This window comes from Dermochelys coriacea, chromosome 7 (genome assembly GCF_009764565.3).
Source record: "Dermochelys coriacea isolate rDerCor1 chromosome 7, rDerCor1.pri.v4, whole genome shotgun sequence".
Taxonomy (NCBI): Eukaryota; Metazoa; Chordata; order Testudines; family Dermochelyidae; genus Dermochelys; species Dermochelys coriacea.
This window is the reverse complement of record NC_050074.1, coordinates 43,772,307-43,792,316: the sequence shown is the minus strand read 5'-3', so window position 1 is coordinate 43,792,316 and position 20,010 is coordinate 43,772,307. Positions and strand designations below refer to the sequence as shown.

Sequence of the window (20,010 nt, the reverse complement as noted above, 5' to 3'; positions counted from 1 at the left end):
ACTACTGAGTTTATTGTACCAAATGTGGAGGCTAAATCCAATCATTAGTTTGAAAGTCCTGCTCTAAGTGCAGATCTCAATGCAGCTACTGATGCCCTCATAGTAAGACTTCAGTTCACCATATAAACTGACTTCCTTTGATTGGTACAATCTGTTGTATGAAGCTATCCTCTACTGTATTAATGACTGCTTGTCAAGTTTTGCTTAGATATTTTAAGAATACTTGTCATACAGTTGCAGTTAGATAATGTGTTTTGGTTTTGTTTTAACATTCTTTAAGAGCTATTTGTATTTGTTCTAGAAATAATTTGTAGAAAAACAGCCCTAGCCAGCAATTTATCGCCATCCAGTAGTTCGACTCCTACAGACCATACAGTTACCCAGAGATGCTCTGACATATTAGACTCCAGATACAGAAATCAGGTAACTGTAATTCTCTTCCCATGTCCCTTCTGTTTAAAAATGGTTTTTAATTTGTTTTTTTCTGGAGCAAAAACTCTTCTTGTTAAAAATAATCCACAGCAGAATTTTCCTGTAAATCTGATTTCTATACTATGTGATCTGTTGTAATGGGGCAAAGAAAATCCCCAAATTACTTATCAATTAAGAGGTTTCTGTTTTGTAAAATATTCAAACTAAATTTTTTACTCTGAACTTTTATAATAAATTAGGTATAAAATCAGTTTTCAACTTTTAAGCAAGGTATCTGAGGGCTAAAGGCAAACCCACTGCCCATCCAGCTCTAATGGACTAAGAACTAAAGACCTAATTTGCAGTAACAGACAACTTTCAGTCCCTTGGACACTCAATACTGACTTTCAGTTTTCTTCCACCTGAACTGAATGTAACCTCTTCTGTAGTGCTAGAGGGCTTGGTCCACCTTCTGATATTTTAGAACCACTCAAGTAGTGTATGGAGTTGCAGAGAACAGGAATGTAGTGTCCTGAGCTTGCTTCACAGTACTTGCATTGTGATGTTGCAGTTCAGTGCCATGACATATTGACATAATGTCAGTATCACATCACTGTCACTAACATCCACCTAGCTGCTCCAGGTTCTTGATGGCTCCTTTACTGCAGCTTCATTAGTTTTAAGCTACTTGCATTTGTTAAACAATGTTGGGAGCATTCCTGAATCCAAGGCTGAATCAGCTGGCGCCTTTGGTCTGCCACTGGCTTAAAACGATATTCAACAAGTCACTTTATCTCTCTATGCCTCCCTGTACCCATCAGCAATAAAGTTTTGCACTGCATAGCATCCTTCATCCAAAGATCTCAAACTGCTTTTCATACGCAGTCTCACAACAACCCAGTGAGATAGGTAAATAACCATTTTACAGGTGGGGAAATTGAGCCAGGAATAGAACCTATATCTGCCTACCTCATGAGGTGTTCAGGCTGCTGAAGTAATTTTGGCAAAATAAAGTCCTTTAAGTGAAAATTAATTACCAAGTAGTTCAAGAGGCATACCAGCTGCACCTTTGGATTCAACCACTTATTGTTCTGACAAACTGTAAACAGCTCAAGAACCCTGTACTGATTAATATTGTTCTATGACTAAACCCATGTTTACTGAAATTTGTATGACACTTCTGTTCATTAAATACAATGTGGCAGCTCCTTGAACTTCCTTTCTTCTCCTTAGGTGCCTGCTTCTCTGTTGGACTTATCAAAAGAATATGGAAGAGGTCATCACATTTGGTGAGATAAAATGACTAACTTCTAATATAAATCTGATTATGATAGTTGGCTAATGTCTCTGGACACTGTCTCTCTCTCTGGACACAGTCCTGGCCTTTAAAGTGGAACATGTTCCTGTGTCTGGAACTCTGCCCCTATTTTTCTCAGCTTAAAAATTTCTTCATGAAATTTCATTAAAGTTCTCTTTTGAACTGTGGGATGTATTTGAAAGTCCACAACTGCCTCAGTGGCTGTATAGTGGAGTGTTCAAGTGACAAGGTGCCATCCTGCTTTAATACTGATTAAACTATCAATTCACCTGTGGTGATTAAATTTATTAGGGATGAGGAAGAGAAGATAAGTGAACACTTGAGTTCCTCTGTGCACTTGTCAGTGCTCTGTGGGTTAAGTTATACCAATCTTGTGTTAAAAATTGGTGGCTGAAGAACACATACATTCTGTACCAACTACGCTGTGTTATACTTTCTCTTGAAGTGATTGTATAGGCTTGAGAACCAGTGTCTTGATACGCAGTAGAAAAGATCTTGGATAGGTATGACTCCTCTTAAACTCAACCTTACACTTGTTTTTTCTGTTTCTGAAGTTTGGACCATTCAGATGAAGAACATGGTGCATTGTCCGACCCTCGTAACACCATCATCTTGCCTTTTACATGTATGTCATACACTGCCACCAACCAGGATTTTATCCAGCACCTCTCCACCTTGATAGCACAGGCTTTGCAGAGATCACCCTCTTCCTCTACTGAAATAGAAAATAAAGGGAGCCCTGTGAGTGATTCCAGTGTCACAGATACTGAAGATGGCTATTTTGAAATGGGACTTGGAGACCGGACTTTCGAGTTCAGTGCTACTTCAGATATTGCTCCACCAGCTCTGGATAGCACAAGAGCAGAGAGCATAGACATAGTCAAAGTTCTCTGGAGTTTTTCTATTCAGATTCATAAAGGAGGAGTCAGGCAGTTTGCCTCTTGTTTGGTTTTGACTGATAGTGTAGTAGCTGTGTTTGAGATTCCTCATCAAGATTCAAAAGGCAGCTGCCAACATATCCCTGCTGCCTTGAAACTAGCACTGTGCTTTCCATATACAGATCTTACAGAGTTTGGCTTTCTCATGCCAGAAATATGTTTAACCCTCAAAGTGAGAAATAATGACAACTGCCTATTTGTCGTTTCGGATTCCCAAAATCTTCAGGACTTCTATTCCTGTTTACAGACATGCTGCTCTCAAAGCTGCACGTCCCTGTTTTCAAGTTCCACATTGTACTGTGGCAAAGCAAGCTTGCAAGAATTTGTCTACCAACTGATGGGATTTTATCACATTTCACCAGATGACATGGAGATAAAAGGTTGCTTCCCAACTTATCTAGTTTACAGTAATAAAACTGATGTTCAGAAAGCCTTGCGTCTACCAGAATCAGTGGGCGATAACAGAACATGGTCTGACCATGCCTTGTGTTCTGCAATTCATTCCACATTGTATAAATCTGCTGAACAGAGTCACTATGCATTCCATCCTTGTTGGATATTTCTGACACCCCAGCATTTGCACATAGTAAAGGTTGATTTTAATGTAATGCCAGCTAAATATATAGACTCAGAAGATGCAAGAAATGTATTCAAGCTGAGCAGGATTCCGCTGGCTTCTGTTGTGTTACATCCGACCAATTATCCCATCCAGCAGAAAGGGTCATTTTCAGATGGACATGTGCTAGAGTTACTCATCGGACACAAATTTGTTACAGCAGTATTTGTTCTACCTCATGAAAAATTCCATTTTCTAAGAATCTACAGTCTTTTGAGGAAACTTCTGCAGGATATTAAAACTATAGTTATTTTGAAAGCTTCTAACAGTTTGGAATCCGTAAGAAAGCACCTCTTGGATTCAAAAAACAGACACGGCCAGACAGCAGGGTAATTGACTCCCTTAAAATACATATGGTACAGCATTGAAATTAACCTGGCCTTACCAGCACGATGTTACTGGAAACTTATGTTTAACTGCGCAGCAGGGCCTGGTATATGAAAATCAGGCCACTAGTACTTGTAGTGTCTTTCCTTTCACTCTGGATTCAGAGTTGTACAATATCAGTTGAGAGTTCACACCTGCTGCTCAGCTTTGTTTACAACCTATTGTATGCTCTTGTGAAAGGAAGCTTTGCATTTGCTTGAAACCTAGTAGAAGGAAAGCAAACGACAAAGATGTTAAAGTAAAATAATTTACGTAGTGAACAGGAAGTCCATTGAGAAAAGATATAGTGCACTGCTACTAAAACCACAAATCTCTTGTTCTGAACTACTGAATGGAATTTAAAGAAGGAATGTTGCTTATGTGGGGAAAAACTCTGCATCTCTGCTTGTTACAGTTTTTGATGTGCCTTCTGACATGACTCTTGCTCTCTTCTGCCTCCTAGCTTTTGCAGGCCTTGTTTGACGCTATCATCTTTATATCCATCTGGATTTCTGATGCAGAAAATTACAGAAGATAACCAAATTCCATCTTATCTTCCAATCTCTTCATCTCTTCAGTATGTGGCTGGGCTAAAAGGAAATGCGATTGTGGAGTTTTTCCATAACAGCATTGCTGAGGTATTGTGCACAAATTAGGGAGACTTTATGCAGGCTACCATCAACCTTTTAAAACTAGAAATATATTTAAAAATCTTCCTTGTTCAAACTTAAACCCAGAACATAATAGATACTCCTAAATCTGGAAATTGCTAATCAAGACCCCAATCCTGTAACTGCTTCCAATTGAGTGAGCCCCTGTGCTGAGCCTCACGGAAGTTGTTGGGGCCCTACAAAGCTCCGGGTCTGGCCGCAAGGTCCTCAGTGCAGGATCGGTACCTGAATTAATGTCATATTTGTCTTGAACACAGTGTTTCTCCAAGGGTTCAGCTCTTTTTTTCAGTAAGAGTTAGGAAGTTACAAACAATTGAAGGAATGTAGTTGTGTGCCATTCAGATTTCACGGTAGTGTTTTAGGGCTTCTTAGGTGATGCTTGTGTATAAATACAGAATTACATAGGCACAGCTATTGCAATGCCAAAAAGACTGGCGCTCTCTGAGTTGAGAAATCCAATATCTGATACCCAAGCAAATATTAGTTGGGATGTTAATGAATTGGATGTCAAGCTTGAAAATACAACTCTTATCTTAAGTCATTTTGCCGTAGTTTGAAACAAAATTCACTATGATCAGAATGAAAATGTCAGTTAAAAAGCTATTTGAACTTGCAGTGAACATCAAAGAATTTTTTTTTCTGACTAATTATTTAAAGTGCAGTTAACCAGACTTTCAGTAGAACTTACTCAGTCTACATGATATTCATTTCTGCAGTTCGTAAGTCTTAGGACAATGGTTTTAGTTTAGAACCTGCTGACTTTTTATGGAATGAGATCAAATTAAGAGCTGTTAAAATAATGGTTTAGAACAGTGTTTCTCAGAGTGGGGGCCCTGACCCAAAAGGGAGTCACAAGGCTATTGTAGGGAGGTTGCAAGATCACAGAAATATTGCTAGGGGAAGAGGGAAGGGAGGTAGAGCAGCAGCACAGAAGTAAGGGTGGCAATACCATGAGTATGCTCCTATGAGTATGTACAATAATTTGCTATCACTTTGGGGCGGGGGGATCATCACAACCTGAAATATTTTCAAAGGGGGCCTCAGAAACCCTGATTTAGGAAATAGAAACAGCAACATTGTGGCAAATGTTGGATGAAGGATTTGTGAACTCAGTTTGGTTTTACTGAATTTGGAAAAATCATTAGCATAGCTTCAACAGATGTCAAGTGTTTTGGGCATAACATCTAAGAAACTATGCCAGTAAGTTAATATAGTAAAATGCATTCTAATTCTACTTCCCAGTGTAACGTGTGTCTGAGGTATTAGATGCATTTTACATAATCTCTTTCCTTCAAAGTGCTTTACCAAGATGAGCAAGTGCTGCTTCTGTTTTTACATGTGGGGAAGCTGGTAAAGAGGTTCGGTGACTTGCCCAAGGTCGCAGAATAAATTTGTGGGAATCTAGACTAGAAGCCAGGTGGCCTAGCGCAAATACTTGATCTAGTGGCTAGTCATGCTTCCTCCTTTTTTCATAAAGCTGTTTGAAACTAATCTCCTCAGCAGTATTTGAAGGTTTGTGGTGAACTTTGAGATATGGCAGGCATTGTGAACTTTACATTTACTTATAGAAGCGCCTTAACTAGATTTTGCAGGCATAACTCTGCCAGGTTTGCTGGTTTTAGATTTTTTTTTATAATTCCTCGTCATCTCTCTGAAACTTGGAGTCAAATAGTGTGGCAGGCTAGAGCACAACAAAAACTTCACGCATTCTCAATCTCATGCACACTAGAACAGTTTCACGGACAACTCTTCCGATACAGCTGGACTCAGCAACTATTGGAAAAATATTATCACCCTTTTGTGTTCAGATGTTAGTTTCTCATTGGTTTACCATGAAAAGCAGTTCCCAAAAGCTGCTTCTAGCAAGTGAGAGGTGAAAGATGTGCAAAATCAAGCAACACAATTTGTCTTACAGGTGGAAAATGAAGAGCTGAGACATCTTATGTGGTCTTCTGTTTTATTTTATAAAACTCCTGATATGGAAGTGACAGCTTGTGTGTTGCTCTCAACAAAAGCTATTTACTTTCTGTTGGATGATTCTGTAACTCATACTAATGAGCATCAGTTGGGTAAGACAAAAAGGCTTAATTTTGAATCTCTAATAAAGTTGCAGGGTTAATTGGTAAGTGAGCCTCTATCTTCACACTCGTCTTCCTTTATATTCAAGGTGATTTTGATTAGCACTCTTATTTTTGCAGCCAAGGGACTCTAAACATCCCATCGTGGATTTTTCCAGGCTCACCCTTTGCAGCATGTATGCATGCCTGGGGCTTTACCTTGCAAGAAGGGTTTTTGGTCTTCATCCAGCACTGCGCCTCAAATAGCCCCTTCTCCATGACGTCTGTGCATGCTTCTTTCTGATGTTACTTAGCAATCCCCAGCATTTTCTGTGCAATTGAAATGCCATTCCATTGCCAGCAGCAATGTGTGACGGGCCTAAGGGTTGTATTGTGCTCCTCTTTCATGTGAGTAACTTACTGACGTACTTGTCAGTGGGAGTTGTGTGGTGCATGGGCACAGTGTGGCCCTGAGAATGTGATATGCTCCCAGTGATATTTGCCCCCTTGAGGAGCAAAACACTTCAATTCCTTTTGATACTGGGTCTCCCAATCTGCACTACCCGTTTACCACATGATGGTCTTCTCAGGAGTGAGACTTAATATTTTTAGATTCAGGTTGCCAAATTTTATTTTGATTATGTATAAGCCGTTCCTTGAACGTGCTCATCTTCAGAAGGCAAAGTACATGTTCCACCAAAGAATGGACAGAAATGAAGAAAGTAACGAACTCTAAACACTGAATATAAGTAGGGTTATGTTTTAATGGCTTATCTGGCATGGTTGCTGAGTCGAGATCATCCAGCTCTAATCTAGTTGCACACAAATAGAGATTTCCCATCATGATGATACTGTGGTTCATTGTAGATCAGTGGCACATGTGATGGATGGGTTTCTTCTCGTTTGGGCAAGAATAAGACTTCTTCATAAACCTCTTTTCTCTTAACAGTCCTCTGTTCACTCTGGCATATGCATTGTGGGCCAGATTCTTATTTCAGGTACACTACCAGAGATGAGGTTCAGAGCTGTAGTTTGCCCCAAGAAAGCTATTAGCTACCATTCATAAAGTGTGGTATCTTAGGACTAGTCTCTGCCTTTGAATGTAGCCTGTGTCCATGTGTTTAGGGCTCCTGTGCCTTTGCGATATACTTTGAACTCTAAGAAAGTCTGAAAGCAAGTTATATCATCCTCATAGATTTATAAAAAGAAAAGGAGTACTTGTGGCACTTTAGTCTCTAAGGTGCCACAAGTACTCCTTTTCTTTTTGCGAATACAGACTAACACGGCTGCTACTCTGAAACCTGTCATAGATTTATAGATATTAAGGTCAGAAGGCACTATTATGATCATCTAGTCTGACCTCCTGCACAACGCAGGCCACAGAATCTCACCCACCCACTCCTGCGATAAACCTCTCACCTATGTCTGAGCTATTGAAGTCCTCAAATTGTGGTTTAAAGACTTCAAGGCGCAGAGAATCCTCCAGCAATGACCCGTGCCCCATGTTACAGAGGAAGGCGAAAAACCTCCAGGGCCTCTTCCAATCTGCCCTGGAGGAAAATTCCTTCCCGACCCCAAATGTGGCAATCAGCTAAACTCTGAGCATATGGGCAAGATTCACCAGCCAGATACCCAGGAAAGAATTCTCTGTAATAACTCATATTCCACCCCATCTAACATCCCATCACAGGCCATTGGACCTATTTACCATGAATATTTAAAGATCAATTAATTGCCAAAATCATGTGATCCCATCCTACCATCTCCTCCATAAACTTATCGAGTTTAATCTTGAAGCCAGATAGGTCTTTTGCCCCCACTGCTTCCCTTGGAAGGCTATTCCAAAACTTCATTCCTCTGATGATTAGAAACCTTCATCTAATTTCAAGTCTAAACTTCCCAATTACCAGTTTATATCCATTTGTTCTTGTGTCCACATTGGTATTGAGCTTAAATAATTCCTCTCCCTCTCTGGAATTTATCCCTCTGATATATTTATAGAGAGCAATCATATCTCCCCTCAACCTTCTTTTAGTTAGGCTAAGCAAGCCAAACTCCTTGAGTCACCTTTCATAAGACAGGTTTTCCATTCCTCAGATCATCCTAATAGTCCTTCTCTGTACCTCTTCCAGTTTTAATTCATCCTTCTTAAACATGGGAGACCAGAACTGCACACAGTGTTCCAGGTGAGGTCTCACCAGTGCCTTGTATAACAGTACTAAAACCTCCTTATCTCTACTGGAAATACCTCGCCTGATGCATCCCAAGACTGCATTAGCTTTTTTCACGGCTATATCACATTGGTGGCTCATAGTCATCCTATGATCAACCAATAGTCCAAGGTCCTTCTCCTCCTCCGTTACTTCTAATTGATGCGTCCCCAGCTTATAACTAAAATTCTTGTTGTTAATCCCTAAATGCATAACCTTACTCTTCTCACTATTAAATTTCATCCTATTACTATTACTCCAGTTTACAAGGTCATCCAAATCTTTCTGTATGATATCCCGGTCTCTCTCTAAATTGGCAATTCTTCCCAGCTTTGTATCATCCACAGACTTTATTAGCACACTCCCACTTTTTGTGCCGAGGTCAGTAATAAAAAGATGGTGACGATGAAAATTTTTCACTGAATGCAGTATCGTCTCTCCTTTCTGAGTTTCTGGAATGTATCTACATAAAGAAATCTTCCAATATTAAACGAATAATCATTAAAGAAAAATGCCTTTCAAGGCTTTGTTTCAAGCACAATAGTGGAGAAATTAATAATTAAATTTTAATAAAGATCACTCTAAGATATGAATGTAATTATTGTGTTTGTAGTCTAAACTTATCATACTTCCTTTTTATGACTTGCTCTTCATCATACTATATTCCTCATTCATTAGACTTTTGGAACCAAGAAAACTCAGATTGTGAAAATCGCTCTTTCCACCTCTCTTGCTGCTTTGTGCTAAAACTTAACGATCTGCAATCGGTGAATGTTGGACTTTTTGATCAATATTTTCGAATTGCTGGTGAGTAACATTTTATACTATAGATTTTTCTAGTTACAGATGCTACTGTCATCTTGAATTCATCCCTGTCTTCGCTTCACTCTTGATACAGAGCACCATGTTATCCTGCTGTCTTTTTTATGATTAACACATTTCCAGTATGTTAACATTTATGATGTCACACTGGTGCCACTATATAAATAAGCATGGCTGAAAACACTGTCCACTTCCAGTGGCTTATGTTGCCCAATAATAATTTTGGGGTGTAAAATTTTACACTTTCCTCATCTTAAGTGAAATAAAATGTGGGGGAAATAGTCACTTCAGCCATGTGTAAAACATTCAAGGAAACCAGGAGTGAACTTTTTCCAATTGAATGTTTCATATCTTTTTGCACTTTGATAAAGATTTGCATTTAAAGTATACATTTGTACAGCACAGTGCACTCAAAGGATTAGGTGATCAGTGAATGAAAATGGTGTGCTCTGCATGTTGAGTATGTTTTTCTTAATTTGTGTGCATAGTGGGTGGCTCTATACAAGTGGAAAATATTTGTGTTTATGTAATGCTCTCATTGAAACTTGTAGCCTTGTGATGCCTCTGCAATTAAGATTGTGTAGGCAGATAACCATGAACTAGTACAAAATGATGATGATTATTGAATCTGTGGCTGTAGCTTCATTCAAACAAAAAGCAGAAAATGATTTTATGATGGTTTGATATTTGGCTATTGCTTCAGGACTTGAATGGACAGAAATGGAGATAGTAATGAACTGTAAACACTGAATATAAGTAAGTTATGTTTTAATGGTTTATTTGGCAGGCTTGCTGAGTAGAGATCATCCAGCTCTTTAATCTAGTTGCGCACAAATTGAGATTTCCCATCATATTTTGAAATAGATGCAAACTTCGCCTGACTCTTACTCTGTTATCAGAGTCAGTGTCTCTTACCAAGAGACCATTCTGCCAGTTTGCTTGAACCGCGTCCCAGATACATTGGGCTAGTAAACAAGGGAAATAAAAACTATTCTCCCCTAGTCTTTCATTCTTAAGAATTTGTAGCACCTTCCATTTTTAATGTGAATGTATCCAAGTCACTTATTAAATGTCATTTCCCATTATAATTTTTCTTTTGGCCTCCATAAATTGTTGTAAATGTTTATGCCTGGAAGCCTCTATTCCATCATTCTAACCAATTTTTTTAAAATTGCATGGTATGTCCTATTTTCATGTCTCAGTGATATGATGCCAACAGAGACCTCCAGCAAAAGTAGACGCTAAACTTCTAGCTGGCCTAGAGTAACATTTGCAAAAGCACCTGTCCCATTTTGAAAAGTGACATAGGTACTTAGATGGCTAAATCTCAATGAAAGTCAAAGGGATTCAAGTGACTTAGTAGCCTAGGAGCTTTTGAAAATTTTACCCCTCCTTTTTGGGATCATAATATAATAGAGTAGCTTAGCTCTCTTAAAAACAAACCGCATCAGAGAATAATAATATCTAGATCTTATAAAGCTTTTCATCAGTAATTCATCATTATATACTTTTCATCATTATGCCAGATATTTAATTAAAATATAAAAAATTAAAAATTAAATTTCATGTTATGAACCTGAGACTCAACAAAACAAAGAAACCCAAAGTTAGTGCTACAGCTGTCAACTCTGTTCTTCGCTTTCCCTGCAGTGTGAAGATTGCGATTGAAGGTACAATTTGTACGGCAAGTTTATGGGAGACTTTAAGACTGAAACCTAGTCCTTATACTTTGTTTAAAAGGACTCTGTCACCTTGAAATCTACTGAATTTAATATAAGAGTTCAAGTATTACCAGATGCTGGACTAAATGATGGGATTGATCACACAGTAATTGCCCTGTTTGTTCATTTCCTCTGAAGCACCTGGCATTGGCCGCTATCAGTAGACAGGATACTGGGCTAGATGGACCATTGGCCTGACCCGGTATGTCCATTCTTATATCCTCTCTGCTGTGGCAAAGATCCTAATAAGGAAACTGACCGTAAAAAGGTGATACTGTAGGTTACCTTAATCAAAGTGAAAAGGAGTACTTGTGGCACCTTAGAGACTAACAAATTTATTAGAGCATAAGCCTTCGCGAGCCACAGATCACCCCATCGGACGCACCCGGTGGAAAAAACAGAGGGGAGATTCACATATGCACACAGAGAACATGAAACAACGGGCCCATCATACACACTGCAAGGAGAGCGATCACCTAAGACAAGCCATCACCAGCAGCGGGGGGGGAAAGGAGGAAAACCCCCCATGGTGACAAGCAAGGTAGGCTAATTCCAGCAGTCAACAAGAACATCCGAGGAACAGTGGGGGATGGGGTGAGGGGGGAGAAACAACATGGGGAAATAGTTTTACTTTGTGTAATGACTCATCCATTCCCAGTCTCCATTCAAGCCTAAGTTAATTGCATCCAGTTTGCAAATTAATTCCAACTCAGCAGTTTTAGGCTTGAATGGAGACTGGGAATGGATGAGTCATTACACAAAGTAAAACTATTTCCCCATGTTGTTTCTCCCCCCTCACCCCATCCCCCACTGTTCCTCGGATGTTCTTGTTGACTGCTGGAATTAGCCTACCTTGCTTGTCACCATGGGGGGTTTTCCTCCTTCCCCCCCCCCCCCGCTGCTGGTGAGGACTTGTCTTAGGTGATCGCTCTCCTTGCAGTGTGTATGATGGGCCCGTTGTTTCATGTTCTCTGTGTGCGTATGTGAATCTCCCCTCTGTTTTTTCCACCGGGTGCGTCCGATGGGTGAGCTGTGGCTCACAAAAGCTTATGCTCTAATAAATTTGTTAGTCTCTAAGGTGCCACAAGTACTCCTTTTCTTTTTGTGAATACAGACTAACACGGCTGCTACTCTGAAACTTAATCAAAGTGTAAGTGCACAAATTAAACTGAAAAAGCAGGGAGTTTTTATTTTAACTTAGTTTACTTTTAACATCAGTAATGAAAATATTTTCAGAAATTTCTTTTCTTTTGAAGGTACATTTTCAAAGTAATGCACAGTCATGCAGTTAAATGTCTACATTCAGAAATGTTCACATCCAGTGTTCCAAAATGAAGTACCTTATGAATGTGCAAGATTAGTACCCACTAATCTTTCAGTGGGTTTGGGAGGGTCCCTTATCTTTTGGACAGAGGATCAGTTCTAACTAGTTAACCAAATAAAGACACATCTCAAATCCATCACTACAGGAAATATTCTATGATAGTGAATAAACATCTTCTGAAGTTGTAGTAAAGCTACAAATAGATATGTAAGTGGCTTATGTTCTATCTTCTCCAGGACATTCTGCAGATCATATAGTAACCTGCCTAACCAGGGACAGTTACAGTACTCATGCCTTTATACAGCATCTCATGGCAGTTCTGTCATTGCTGGCACGCACACCTTCACCAGAACCAGTAGATAAGGACTTCTACTCTGAATTTGGGGATAAAAATACAGGTAAATGGTCCATTCTACACTCTTAGGTTGGTGTATAAAATACTGTGTAACGTGTATTTAAAAAAAATCCAAAAGTGAAAGATTTTATGCATTGATTGTTTGCTTCCTGTTAACTCTTTCCACTTCCACTTGAAGTCTTGTGTGAGTTTACCCTGGACTTTCCTGTCTGAACAGAAATGTTTAATTTCAAATACATTTGCACAGGGGGAGACAATATGATATACCTTCTCCTTTTGTAGAATCCAATAAATTACATCCCTTTCATAATCTTTTAGGCCATCTACAGCTGTAGCTTGTATTTATAGGTTAGACTTGTAACTTATAGCTCTTTAAGGAACAGTTCTCTTAACATCTACAGGGAGAGGGACCTTTTTGGTCTCTCTAAATTGTACATTCATGGACCAATAACAATGACAGATAAGATAAGATTTAAAGGATTTTAAAAATGTTCAATTTGTACCTTCAGCCATTAAAATGTGCTGTGATAAATCTGCTTTTGGCTAGATTTCTAAACTTAGCAGAGGGTTCTCTAAATAAAGCTGATTTTTTTGATGTTGCTTGTGATTATTTTAAGAAATCTTTTAAGGAAATCATTGCTTAAGTCTGGCCTAAAGCATTTTACTTATAGCCATTTATGGTAGACCAGAAGCAGTGTATCCTCCTCCTACCGCAGGAGCTTGCTCCTTAGGGAGTAGTGTGCACATCATGATGCAATAGTAGACATAACACACAACTTGTGAGAGAGGTCTTTTCAGAGGGACCATTTAAAGATGTCTGTTCATCTGCTAAAGTGATAAGGGATTTCATATTTGTGTTCTCAATGATTCCATACTGGATTCAATCCATTTAGAACTCAAAACTTGATTTGTCTCTCCAACTACTAGCAAGACAAACACTATCTGTCATCTGAGAATCCAGCTATTTTTTTCTGCCTGTTACGTCACCACTACTCATAAAGATTCTGTAATTGGAACTGAAAATTGTAGATGATGCAAGAGGCAGATGAGAAATCCAGTAAGGACATGCAATCCAAATAAATTATTCATTTATTTTATACAAATAAAAACTGTGTATAAATTGCTAAACTTAAGTTGTTCCAGCTGCAGCAAACTGTGTCAAAGGATCTAATGTTTAGCCACGTGTCAGGGAAGTATTGTGTAATATTGAGTGTAAAGTAAAATTCATGTATATTTGTGCTTGCAGGAAAAATGGAGAATTATGAACTGATTCACTCTAGTAGAGTAAAGTTTATTTATCCCAATGAAGAGGAAATTGGGGACCTTGCTTTTCTAGTGGCAGAGAAGATGTACAGTTTGGCTAACCTCCAGTCGCTAAATATCCTTCTGTATGTGTTGGCATTTCAAGTGAATCGTATAGAAGAAACTGCTCAAGCCAATAGTTCACTTCAGCCTAAAACACTCATTTTAACCAGTTCTGATTTGTTCCTTTTCAATGAGGATTATATCAGTTACCCGCTACCTGAATTTGCAAAGGAACCACCAAAGAAAGACAAGTATCAACTCACAGATGGAAGACGAATCCGGGATTTAGACAGAGTACTTATGGGCTATCAGACATATCCACAGGCCCTCACATTTGTGTTTGATGATGTTCAGAACCAAGATCTTATGCAGAACCTAACATTGGATCACTTTGGAGATACTTTCAGTGCCCCAAAGTTAAATGCTAAACATAAAGGCAGAGGGAATAGAGAGATCCAGTGGTACATCTTTATCCCAAGTGCAGAAAGCCGTGAGAAACTAATATCGCTGCTTGCAAGACAGTGGGAGATTTTGTGTGGTCGGGAGCTGCCTTTGGAACTCACTGGGTAATTGTCGCACAGCTAAGTGATTGGAATGTGAAATAAAGCACAGTATTTGAATAAGCAGGACTTCTGGTATTATCTCAAAACTTAATCAGAGGCTGATGCTCGACTCTCTTGTCATTATGCCTCCTTTGTGCAGTGAACAATTTAATACAGTAATATAGTATAAGCTTCTGACTTGTTAACTGGGAATTAAGCTTTTTGTAAATTCTATTTTTATGCAATGGTATTCGTACACTATTTTCATGAAGCATCCTGGGAAACTGTATTGAACAAAAGGAGTCAACACTAGACTTTGTCTAGGGCTGTTAACATTTCCACTATTTTTCAATATATATCAGTCTAGCTGTTCTATACAAATTATACTTATTGTGTAAATAGTGGTAAGAAAAATGCTTGTGACATGTTCAAAGTGCAATGGTATATTTGTACAAGATGTATTTTATTGAGTATGCTGCTAACACTTATTATTTAATGACTACAAACACTTCTGTCTTTTTGAGGTCAAATTTAATTGTTTGCTGCTAATCATGAACCTAGTGGCAAAAGTCACCTGGAGGAACCACAACTAAATGCTACATTTTCATCTGAAATTATAGTTCCGTGGCACTCTTTCATTATAGATTTGTAAAATGATTAAATCAGTTTGCAACCATCATGGCAATGAAGAGTGCCCAGCGTTGATGTACTAACATTTTGCCAGCAAATAATGGTGAATTTGCACCTCTGAGTACCAAGTGGTGTTTGTTGCCTACTTTCTCAATACAAATAAAGTGAAATTTGACAGTTTGTTTACCTGACCTGTTTTCTGTATATCTTTATTCACACTGATTCTTTCAAGCATTTGCAAGATTGTGTAAAGCAGCATAGCTGCAGTGACTGCTATAAAGCTATGCCAGTTTAGACCAACTGAGTCCCTGGCCCTAACTCTAGAAGAATAAATAATTGTTCTGATGATGATTGTAAGTAAGTGCTTCTGATTTATAGCAAGGCTGTTTTGTATACATTCTTATACTCCACTCATCATTGTAGTATCTGAGCGCCTTCCTGTAGTGCATTAACTTTACTAGAATCTATCTAATGGCAGAGGGAGAATTTTGTTTCGGAATGTTGTGTGTTATATACCCATATGTTATGTGTTTATGTTGGAGAAGGAAAGGTCAAAGAAATGTGCCTTGCACTTAGCGGGAAGGTGCTGAGGTTTGTGCTCGTCCTTAGTTCCTGTGGGAGTTCATTCTGCAGCCTCAGACCAGGCCCAGAGAAAGCTGTCCTCTCCTGAACAGATGAGCGTTACCCTTACTGTAGAAAGTTCCATTGCGCCAGAGGAGCAAAGTTGTCAACCACAGTCTTCATCTCAGAGCTTCAGTCGATCTTGTAGATATCCTGGGTCCAGACCATTGAGTGCCTTGAAGATAATGCCCAAGACCTTATATCAATGTGATATTCTATGGGAAGCCAGGGAGCAGAGGACAGGTTTGATATATTTGCAGTAGCCTATGTTGCTGTGGAAATGTATATCAACTGGAGCTTCCTATGCACAGAAGTCTTCATTCCCAGGCATATTGCAGTGCCATAGTTCAGCTGAGAGATGACAAAAGCGTGAATAACTGAGGCCAGTCTGTCATACACCAGAATAGGACAGAATCTCCAACTGGAAAGCGTTACTGGCTGCCATGTCAGAATTTAGCATCAGTGAGCAGTCCAGGACCACTCCTAAACTACAGACTGAATTAATCAATTGTGGGTGTGAACCTTGCACCAAAGGAGACTGCCCTGTGACCACAGACTCTTCAGGAAAGCAAGACATCTCTTTTAGTTAACTAAGAAATTAATGACAGGTTTCAGAGTAGCAGCCGTGTTAGTCTGTATTCACAAAAAGAAAAGGAGTACTTGTGGCACCTTAGAGACTAACAAATTTATTAGAGCATAAGCTTTCGTGAACTATAGCTCACTTCATAAGAAATTAATACATACTGAACTCCAGTAGCATTTTTACTCTTCTAAGGTTCGCTGCCTTTAGACAAAAAAAACTTCCTCTTTTAAAAGAGGAGAATTAAGGGTAAAAAATATTCAACAATGCTGGAGTCCAGTTGACTTACCATGAGTATTAGGCTCCTCAGTGCCTAAGTCACATTTAAAATGATGACTTAATTTCTTCTGCAAATTTTTACCTTAGGACAACTAAAAAAGTCTCTGTCTTGCAGATATTTTGTAGAGAAGCCTAACAGATTGTTTGTACACTGGAATGCGTTACCTAGGGAGGTGGTAGAATCTCCTTCCTTAGAGGTTTTTAAGGTCAGGCTTGACAAAGCCCTGGCTAGGATGATTTAACTGGGACTTGGTCCTGCTTTGAGCAGGGGGTTGGACTAGATGACCTTCTGGGGTCCCTTCCAACCCTGATATTCTATGATTCTATACACAAGTATAAGGGCCGGCATCTGCTGTTTAAACCAGAGTAAAACCAGAGTGACTCCACTGGAGTTACTCTAGATTTGTGCCCAAGTAAGTGAAAGCACCTATTTGCACCTATGCTAAAGTGAAGAAGAGTGTTTAGAGATAGAGGCCTCCTAAAAGCAACACCTGGGCCTGAACGTAATGGAAGGTGAAAGCAATATACTATGCCTATTTTACTGTACCCCTACTTACTTGCCAGGAAGCACTCATTCAAAAAAATAAAAGTGAGCAAATGTGAAGGGAATGGCTTCTTGAAGGAGCTTCTCTCAGGTGCTGGCCTTCTGCTAGATTCTTTAGTCCAAAATTCTCCAAAGTCAGCAAAAAGTAATGTAGCTAGGATACAATGTGCAGATTATTCTGTTGGGAACAGCCACTAATCCCTGGCAGGCAGGGGACACACAGAATGGTCGTTTTATCATCAGATAGTGTTGCTACAAGCAGTGCAAAATACTGGCTTGGAAAACCCTCGTCTCCATAAATTTTCATGATTGCCTACCACAAGGGGGTTTTGAGTCTGATTGGGACGTTTGACTGCTACTAGCCTGATTAAGAGCTGTTATAATACTGATGAGATGCACCTTGTGTGTTTGGAGGAAATTGCTCATAATTCTTCCTACTTGGGATGTGGGGGTTTGCCTTTTCCTTACACACCTTGTGTACGTATGGCTCAATATTCTAAGGAGAAAACTCCATCTTGCTATTCATGAGGTCTGTTCTGGGAATCGCATGTGCCAGATCAGCTCAAAACCAGAACCACTTGCCTTCCTGTTATGGAACCTATCTGTCTAGAAGAAATCAATACCTTAATTGCGCGAATGTTGAAACAATCAAATGTGATCTGTTCATATGTAGAGACAAAGGGCTACAAAAGCTTTAAAATCCACACTCCCGTAGCTTCAGTTAACTAGCAATCATGGAACCAGTAAAAAAGAGTAGGATTCCTTCTCAGGATCTTTGTACCTGCTTCAGATTGACTTTCCTCCACCTCAGGGCTAGTTAAATAATTTATTAGACAAATATTGCAGTATTTTTCAAATGATGTAAATATTTTTTTTATTTACCCAATTTAGGGAGCTGAGTGAATGATCTGTGAATTGAATGACATTTTTCTAATTAAGTATTTTCAATCACTTATTCAGCCAGATGAAGGACATGCCATGAGTAGTGTGTATAAAGCGTCTTCCATCCTTAATCATCTCAACCAGCTCTTCGTTCACGTCAGGTTTCAGTTCATGATTGCTCTTCTGGGGGTTTGGTTTTTAAAATCTCTATGCATTTTTTCTAGCTCCTCTCACTTTGGCCCTAATCCTGCAGTTGGATCTGCTTTACATGGACCCTCATGCCCATGAAGAGCCCCCTTAAAATCACTGGGGCTTTGTGTGGGTGCCACGATCTGTCCATGCAGATTCAACTACAGGATCAGAGCGTTTGTTTCTATTCCACTCCCTTCACTCAGCACCAGCTGCCTGTGCATTCTATTGCACGTCATCCTCAGTATTCAGATGTCTTCAGGGCACCCTTCATCTCTGCACCTAATCAACTCCATTTCTATTCTCATTCAAAGCCTCTGATCTCTCACCTATACTTCAATATCTATACCTCTGTTCTTATATCTCTCTGAAAGCATCTTGCATATAGTTGGTATAAAACGGGTGGGCAAACTTTTTGGCCTGAGGGCCACATCAGTGTTAAACTCTATGGAGGGACAGGTAGGAAGGCTGTGCCTCCCCAAATGGTCTGGCCCCTGCCCACTTCCCGCCTCCTGACTGACCCCCTCAGAACTCCTGACCCATCCAACCCTCCCCACTCCTTGTCCCCTGACGGCCTCCTCCCAGGACCTCACCCCATCCAACCCCCCCTGCTGCCTGTCCCCTGACTGCCCCAACCCCTATCCACACCTCTGACCCCTGACAGGCCCCCCAGGACTCCCACTCCTATCCAACCTTCCCTGTCCTCTGACTGCTCCCCAGAACCTCCCTGCCCCTTATCCAACCACCCCCCCAACCCAGTACCATGCCGCTCAGAGCGGCAGGAGCTCGCAGCCCCACCGCCTGGCCAGAGCCAGCCATGCTTCCCAGCAGGAGCAGCAGGCCAGAGCATTGGCAGGGTGCTGAGGCAGCAGGGGAGGGGCCGGGGGCTAGCCTCCTTGGCCGGGAGCTCAGGGGCTGGTCAGGACAGTCCTGTGGGCCAGATGTGGCTCGCAGGCCGTATTTTGCCCATCTCCGGTATAAAAGATGCCCTACAAAATATAACTGCATTGTAAGCATTTGTGGGAATGCAAAACAAACATTCTTTATCTCTTGGGGCTAAATTTCAGTATGGAGTTTTGTAGGTTTCTTTTGTGATTTTTTTTTCTACCCTAATTCTACTGTACTATGTACCACTTGCTATGCTTCTGAGACAGTCTTCAGATTGGTGGTACGAGCTATGAGAGCACAAATATATAAGTGAAAGAAAATTACCCAGTTATGAATAAAAATGGCTTCCCAAGACCATCTTACCTAAATTGTACAGGCTGGACCCACAGCTGGTATGAATTGCTGTAGCCCCAGTGAACTCAACCAAACCATATTGGTTTACACCAAATGAGGATCTGGCCCTACATTTTTAACTTCCCCTATTTTTTATTATTGTAAAAGGGTGCATCTAAATTAATCTTCTTTGGAGAACATGTGACTGAAGGAAAATAATCCACATTATCCTGATCTGAATTTTGTCTTTCCTGTGTCAGGATGAAATTTTACACTGCTGGTTATGTCCCCATAACTTCCCATCTGTGCCATATCCACTTTTATAGCCTGTCTGCACCATTGTAGCTGACCATCCTGCCTGGAAATATGTGTGTTTACATAATAATCAGCCCCTCTTTTACTTGTTTT

General features: G+C 39.9%; 1 protein-coding gene across 6 annotated transcripts in view; it reads left to right on the top strand.

The window, feature by feature from the left end:
• The window catches only part of NISCH (nischarin), a 64,482-nt gene extending 49,005 nt beyond the window's left edge, over window positions 1-15,477 (top strand). For 2 of the 6 annotated variants that reach the window (XM_038408970.2, XM_038408968.2), the window contains 8 exons: window positions 302-423; window positions 1,645-1,700; window positions 2,284-3,612; window positions 4,113-4,287; window positions 6,236-6,389; window positions 9,266-9,394; window positions 12,691-12,852; window positions 14,056-15,477. In XM_038408970.2, coding sequence (XP_038264898.1) covers window positions 302-423; window positions 1,645-1,700; window positions 2,284-3,612; window positions 4,113-4,287; window positions 6,236-6,389; window positions 9,266-9,394; window positions 12,691-12,852; window positions 14,056-14,684 — 2,756 coding nt within the window. In that variant the 3' untranslated portion in view covers window positions 14,685-15,477. Of the gene's footprint in view, window positions 1-301; window positions 424-1,644; window positions 1,701-2,283; window positions 3,613-4,112; window positions 4,288-6,235; window positions 6,390-9,265; window positions 9,396-12,690; window positions 12,853-14,055 lie in introns of those variants that run through there. The other 4 variants (XR_005293883.2, XM_043519898.1, XM_038408976.2 and 1 more) reach the window with 4 other exon arrangements.
• The last annotated feature ends 4,533 nt before the right edge of the window (window positions 15,478-20,010 follow it).